This window comes from Xyrauchen texanus, chromosome 15 (genome assembly GCF_025860055.1).
Source record: "Xyrauchen texanus isolate HMW12.3.18 chromosome 15, RBS_HiC_50CHRs, whole genome shotgun sequence".
NCBI classification, from domain to species: domain Eukaryota; kingdom Metazoa; phylum Chordata; class Actinopteri; order Cypriniformes; family Catostomidae; genus Xyrauchen; species Xyrauchen texanus.
This window is the reverse complement of record NC_068290.1, coordinates 10,286,569-10,294,236: the sequence shown is the minus strand read 5'-3', so window position 1 is coordinate 10,294,236 and position 7,668 is coordinate 10,286,569. Positions and strand designations below refer to the sequence as shown.

The following is a 7,668-nucleotide window of genomic DNA, read 5'->3' as shown; positions in this document are numbered from 1 at the left end:
TAACATTCCGTTAGATTACTCAAGGTCAATAACGTATTCTAAATACTTTGGATTACTTTTTCAGCACTAGTAGATTTTTTCACTTGTTTTGACATGGTCAGCATATCAAGACATTTAAAGAGGAGATATGAGTTTATTATGAACTTAATACAAGTGTATTTACATGTGTGTTGTGAAGTGCAGTCCACAATGCAATGTATTTACATGCAAGGAAACAAAAATAATTATTTAAATTTGTTGTCTTGGTCATATAATATTTTAGATAGCATGAACAGAAATACTAGTGAATGTATCCTAATTTTTTCCACATTTATTTATTTAATTATTCACCTACATCTTTGTGGTTGTGCATGCTTTCTGATGTTCTATTGCATCAGAATGTAATTGTCCCACTTTGACAATACAAGTGCTTCACTTCTCCATATTGCCAGAAATAACTGTGGGCCTACAAAGGTTATTCTTCTCTCTCTCTCTCTCTCTCTCTCTCTCTCTCTCTCTCTCTCTCTCTCTCTCTCTCTCTCTCTCTCTCTCTCTCTCTCTCTCTACTAAGGTAGAAGATTACTAAGGTAGAAGACATCCTAAGGTTTTCATAAAGGTTAAGTGTTATTTTGTATGGCATTTGGACCACAATTAAATGTGCCAACAAGAAAAGTAACATTTCCAAAAGAGTACCACTTTGCCCATATTCGCCCAACTGAACATTCCTTTATGCTGTGGTTTTGAAATCGGCTTTTGTCTTTACTCCTTTGTAAATTTTGTCTTTGTCTTTACAAATTCGCAGTTTGACATGCAATACACAGGCAGAAAATTGTATTATAATTATACTAAATCTAATATAACACGAAACATATATTGTTGTATACACAGCATTTGTAGAATATGAATATATAAACATTAATATATTAAATGTGTTTATTTGCTGCTGGTTTTGACAGAGACTCGGAGGACTTGTATGTTGAAAAATGGAACTCACGTTTTATGATGATCTAATTAGCGCTGGCTTCACACTTTGAAGATGGCAACCGGTGAAAATAAACCGACAACCGAGGGCGAGATCGGTCAATCCGATCAGATTGTTGAATATGACAAGAAATGTGTTTTCTGTAAAATCATAAATGGGGAAATAGTATCTGAGCTCTTGCACAATGTGAGTCAGCTATTTGTTTTTTATTTTATTTTGAAAAACATTATCAAAGCTAACCTGACTAGCTACATGAATTAATACAAATAGTTATGTAATTATTATCATGTCCTTTACTATGTCATTAAAAGTGACAGATTCTGGGCACCTCATATACATTTATTTTGGTTTTATAGTTTTAATAGTAATTCAAATCCAGATGTTTATTTATAGGTGAGTAGTTAGGCCAAAGTGTTATACAAATATAAAGGTAAATATGACAAAATTATAGTTAAAAATAGGTAAATAGTTTCTCTACATAATTAAAGTAATTATTATTGCTAAAATGTAATAATTTGATGAATTATTGTAATAGTTTTTATAATTATTGTAAAACAATGTTATGTATTATGATGATTATGGTTATTATTAAGCATTTATTCTAGTTAATAATTAAAAAGCCCTGTGTTTTTCAGGATGAGGAGATATCCTGTTTCAGAGATATACATCCTGGAGCTCCCCATCACTATCTGGTGGTACCAACAAAACATGTGGGCAATTGTAAATCACTTGGCAAGGAGCATGTTCCATTAGGTAAATACACAATGAGTTTAAGAGTGATGCACATGTTTAGACATTTCAGACAGTAGCTACTCTGGAGCCTTACTGCAGTAACAGTTTTCAGTAATGTGTCCATTTTAATGTGTACAAAATAGTCAAAGGCAGCTTATATACACACAGCATGTGTGGCTAAGTGGTCATCTTTGCAACTCTATTTTTGATGTTTTTATTCAGTGGAGAAGATGGTGGAGATGGGGAAAGAGATTCTTCAGAAGAACAATGTCACTGATTTCAGTGATGTTAGGTAATAGGAACGCCTTTGCCATGTAAATTGCTGTATATCAAATTGAAGTACCCTTTAACGAGACCCAAATGAATGAAGATTTGACAAGTTACATGTTTATTTCCTTTCCCAGGTTTGGGTTCCATTGGCCTCCATTTTGTTCTGTCACACACCTGCATCTCCATGTACTTGCACCTACCAGTCAGATGGGCTTCTTTTCCCGCTTTATCTATAGGTTAAACTCTTATTGGTTTATCACGGTAAGAAAACAAATTAACCGTCCAATAATAAATTCACTATTCTCATTTTTTTTCCCATATCCATGAAATTTACATTAACATAATACTTTGGTTCAGGTTACCTGTGCATTAACGAACAAACATGTTTTCTGAGAGTAGCAAGTTATTAGAAGGCATTCTGTTATTCTTACAAATCATTTGAGAGACCTTTTGTCCAGATAATTGGAACAAGCAAATTGGTTCAAATTCAATTGGACAGGCTTCAGCTACAGCTGCAGGGAATGAAAACCTTTTTGTTTGTAACAACTCTAGCAGATAGATGGATCTGTGTGAATGAATGTTTCTTAGTTTTACACTGCTCTGCCTCAATAAATCAGATAATTTAAAGGTATATTCAGGGTTCATTTCAAGTTAAGCTCAATTGACAGCATTTGTGGCATAATATTAATTAACACAAAAAATAATTTTGACTTGCCCCTCCTTTTCTTTAAAAAAGCAAAAAACTGTGTTCCAGTGAGGCACTTACAATGGAAGTGAATGGGGCCAATCCGTAAATGTTAAAATACTCTCTATTTCTAAAGTATATCCACAAGATACAAACAATGTGTGTGGTAACATGATTTTACTGTGATAAAATCACTTTCTAACCATTTCTGTGTAAAGTTATAGACAATTCAACTTTGTTGCCTTGATGATGTAATGTCAGCAATCTCTAAAACCCCAAAATGACTGTAAAAATTACTATTTAAACAACTTCACAGCTCATAATACATGAGCTTTAACAGAAGAATTAATGTAAGTGATTTTATAAACTTAGAAGCTTCACGTTTCTGCCTTTAAACCCTCAACAAATTGACCCTATTAACTTCCATTGTAAGTGCCTCACTGTAAGCTTGATTTTTGCTTTTTTTAAAGAAAATGAATGATTCAAAATTATTTGTATTTTTTTTTGTGGTAATCAACATTATGCCGCAAATGCTGTTGATTGAGTTTAACTTGTATTGAACCTGGAATATTCCTTGAACAGTTCCTATTAAATGTTTTACATTTTGTTTTCAGAAGGCTAAAACTTTGTTTATTTCCAGAATTAAATTAAATATGAATCCCAGATTTTCAATATGGTCTCAGACTTTAGGACTCTAATTTTTTTTAGCTTATTTGATGTTTTGTCTTCGTTTGCAGGCGGATCAGTTACTCCAAAGGCTGAACTCAATGAGTTAAAAGTGCATAAAGTTAGAGGAAGTCAAATGACATTTCATGTTTGAGCTGCCCAGATCAACGTTACTCATACATTAGAGTCCAAGTCAATCTATTCATGATGTTAAAAGGTGACAGACAAGTACCTCAGGGTTATAAATGGTCTTTAATGCTTTATTTGTTCTTTTGTATATTGACAGACTCTGCCAGACTGGCTAATCACATTTTCTGCTATAAGATTTCAGCTACATTTGAATTAATTTTAAACAAGCCTGCTGAATAGTAATGACATTGATATATGTGACAGAGTAGACCCATTAATCTTTTTTTTGTGTGTGAACACTTGGGCTATTTCCAATTTTAAATAATAAGAATAGTGACCAAGACTTTCTAAATATGTATAAGCTAAACATTTTAATTAATCTCAGTGACTGGCTTTGACATTTGACCTTGCACGAAAATCATAGAATGAAATACAGTATTACAACAGGTCCATTGGACTGCAAGAACCGTAGTTGAATGATTTTAGCATCAATATCCTGCTGTCTTTTTGTTATTCTGTACAGCATCCAATATAATACAATTCCACTCCAGTCTGAATGCCCTCATATGGAACTAAATGAAATGTTAACACTAACATTTTTGACATAGTTAGTGATTTTGCTGTAATGCCTGTATGCTTGACATGTATTTAATTATTAAATGGTTGTAATTATATTGTACAGTATTATATTCAGCTAGACTTTTTCATTGATTACACTATCCAGAAAGCTGGAGGTTGTGTTTGATGGTAAGTTGAACTTCTTTCCCATCTGAGCATGCTACACAACTTCTTGTCCAAGCTCTTCTCAAATCTAGACTGGACTACTGCAATGGTCTTCTGATAGGACTTCCTGCATGCACAGTCAAACCTCTGCAATTGATTCAGAACTCGGCAGCACGTTTGGTTTTCTACGAGCCCAAGAGATCACGTTACTCCTCTCTTCATCGATATGCACTGGCTGCCAAAGGTTGCTCGCATCAAGTTTAAGGCATTGATGCTCGCTTACAGAGCAGCTACTGGTTCTGTACCCCATCTACACTCACAACTTCGAGTCTATGTGCCCTCAAAAAGGTTGCGATCGGCGGGTAAACAACACCTCGTGGTGCCATCTCACCGAGGCACAAAATCCAGAACTTTCCTTGCTGGTTGAATGACCCTACGAACTTCAGCTGAGCATCTGATTCTCTAACTACTCTCAAGAAACATTTAAAGATGCATCTCTTTTGTGAGCACTTGACCCAATCCTACTAATGCACTTCCTGTTTTCTTTCTTCCTTTAAAAAATATATATATATATATATATATATATATATATATATATATATATATATATATATATATTTATATTTTATTCTTTCACCACTGTCTCTCGCCTTCCTCCCTGCTTGTACTTCTCTGAGCTATTTGAAACTTTGTATTGCACCGTTTCTCTTGTAATTGCCTCCTCGGGATAAATGACTTTTGCTGTATTCCTAATTTGTAAGTCACTTTAAACAAAAGCATCTGCTAAATGAATGAATGTAATTGCAGTAAATAAAATTATGTAACAGAAATGTAATTATTCTTTGTATTTGCTATGTCATTCATTGATAGATTTTGGTCTTTAAGCTTTTGAACCTTAAAGATAGTTTCACCTAAAAAGTTAAAATTCTCTTATCATTTGCTCATCCTCATGCCATCCCAGATGTGTATGTCTTTCTTCTGCTGAACACAAAGATTTTGAAAATAATATTTTAGCTCTGTAGGTCCTCAATGACACCTCTTTTACTCATAGGGCAACATGAAAGTAATCCATAAAACTCCAGTGGTTAAATCCATGTCTTCAGAAGGGTTATGGTTAAGTGTGGATGAGAAGCAGATCGATATTTATGTAGATTCTCATTCCGCATATTGCCAACTACTGGGCAGGGAGAAGAATTTATAGAAAGAAAAAAAAAGGACTTAAATATCGATCTGTTTCTCACCCAGACCTATCATATCGATTTTGAGGATATAGATTTAACCACTGGAGTCTTATGGATTACTTTCATGCTGCCTTTATGAGCTTTTTGGAGCTTCAAATTTTTCGTCGCCATTCACTTAAATTGTGAGGACCTACAGAGCTGAGATATTCTTCTAAATATCTTTGTTTGTGTTCTGCAGAAGAAAGAAAGTCATAAACATCAAAGATAGAGTAAATGAGAACATTTTCAGTTTTAGGTTAACTATCTCTTAAATACTGTGCATCAAAGTGATGGCAAATAAATGTGATTATGGTGTGAAAAATATTACAGTTTGTTAACACTTCCATGTTACATTTTGACTATACTGTATGTTCCCTTAATTGTGCTGTAATTGATTTCTTAAGGAATACAATGCATACAACATCCCTGCTACCTCACAGACATCACAACAGGTGTCCTAAGAAATCACATCTGTCATTGTGATATACCTAGGCTCTAAAAACAGCAAAAATTGAATCGACCCACCCATTTTTAGCCAGTCAGATTGGGTTTTCTGATCTCAGATAAATGGAAATGCCTTTGGAGGGCAGGGCATTTGGAGAAGGTAGAAATCACTTGCAGCACCTTTAAGGCATGCAAAGTAGCAGCATAACCTCAGTTTTAGTATCTCATCAATGGATTCTTTGTCCGGGATGCTAAGTAAAATACATATCTATAATGCAATAATTGACAGTAATATACACTTTGAGGCTGGCACGTGGTTTCCATCATTGCTGTCAATCACTGTAACAAGGTGATGACCACTCCATCATCTCTCCCCTGCCACAGCATCTCCCCTTCAAAGTGGACCAGCCCCTGCTTGCGTGCCCGCAACAGAACTCCAACTAGTTTATTAGAGATGTTGACGTATCTCTCAAACAGCGTTCCAAACTGCACAGCTGGCCTGGCGTCCTCTCTGCACACTCCAATCTCCCTAATCACCTGGCAGAGCTCGGTGACCTCTCTGCTGATGTGGGAGTGGGCGTCTTTTCCTCTCTGCTCTGTTTTAGAGCCCTCTAGAGGCTTGCCATATCCCACTTGTCCTCGCTGGTTTTGTTGGGGAAACACTTTGCCATTGCCGAAGGGGTTGTGTTTCTGATACTCACTGTGGTCATCAGACCATTTTTGCCAGTTCTCTGTTAGACCTTTGACTGACACTGTGCAGGTCTCCTCCATGTCATCATTGCACTGCGCAGGTGCTTCCTCTGTCTCCATGGTGACCTTTGGCTCACAGGGCAGCTGTAGTTTTCAGGATGCTTCCCTGTTGGCACAACACAGTCATTGAGTGAGAAGGTTGCATGTCATCCAGCCTTTAAATAATTGAAAGCCTCAAAAACCTACAAGGAAGGCTAACTATTGTAATCAATACTAGCCTGTGCACTTAAATGAACCACAATGTGTCATATATGTATTATATTCATGTATGCATTGCTTAATATAGATAGATAGACAGACAGACATTCCCAACATGTTCAGTATATGATAAAATGTTAGAGATCATTCAAACTTAAAAAATTGAATGTATTATCTACACTTACAGCAGCTAAATAAATTTATTTGAATTTCATTCCATGACAATTCTGGACCCTCTTTGTGACACCGATTCAAATTGGGGGAAAAAATTCAATAGTTTACAAACTATTCCCATTTCAAGTCTGAATGGCGCACAAACCTGCATGGAAAATCAGAAGTCAGTACACAATAAACACAAACTTATGTTGGTCCTCTAAGAGAGCATAAATTAAAATAGTTTTCAAACAGAACACAGTATGAGATAATTAGACAGAATATATGACAGCTTAAAAGATGTCACTTAGTTGCTGGTGTTTATAGTTTAATTAACGATGCAATAAACTTTACAAAGAACACGTATGCACACTCGTTATGTATGCTTAAATAAAGCCTTACCGATATTGTTGACTTGTGGATGGTTGTCATGCTGTAACAGAGTGATGGATGTGTATACATTACAAACTGTACAGTGGATACTTTTCTGACCTCTAGTGAATGTGATTGACGTGTATACTAACCAATGAGAGCATGAGATTCATTCCACATTATGTTATGACGAACCAATGAAAGAGAAGATTTGAGCCTTTAAGCTGTTTACTATCATGTAAATAAGATTAAAGGATATTATTAGGTGACACTAAATCTTTTCCATCTTCAAAACAGAGCACGTCAAAGAAGACAACGTAGAATACATTCACATTTCAAAAACTGACAGTCCCTTCGACAACATT

At 35.3% G+C, this 7,668-nt stretch overlaps 2 protein-coding genes across 2 annotated transcripts; one reads left to right on the top strand and one right to left on the bottom strand.

Annotated features, from left to right (window-relative positions):
* The first annotated feature begins 1,015 nt into the window (after positions 1-1,015).
* On the top strand, positions 1,016-5,018 carry hint3 (histidine triad nucleotide binding protein 3). Its single transcript, XM_052144323.1, has 5 exons — positions 1,016-1,147; positions 1,597-1,714; positions 1,916-1,985; positions 2,098-2,224; positions 3,386-5,018. The coding sequence occupies exons 1-5, from the start codon at positions 1,016-1,018 to the stop codon at positions 3,422-3,424; spliced, it is 486 nt and encodes a 161-aa protein (XP_052000283.1). The 3' UTR covers positions 3,425-5,018.
* Positions 5,019-5,460: 442 nt separating this feature from the next.
* Positions 5,461-7,415, bottom strand: si:dkey-29b11.3 (actin-binding Rho-activating protein-like). The gene is made up of 2 exons (XM_052144348.1): positions 7,334-7,415; positions 5,461-6,686 (listed from the first exon to the last, which is right to left on the bottom strand). The coding sequence occupies exon 2, from the start codon at positions 6,638-6,640 to the stop codon at positions 6,167-6,169; it is 474 nt and encodes a 157-aa protein (XP_052000308.1). The 5' UTR covers positions 6,641-6,686; positions 7,334-7,415; the 3' UTR covers positions 5,461-6,166.
* Between the last annotated feature and the right edge of the window lie 253 nt (positions 7,416-7,668).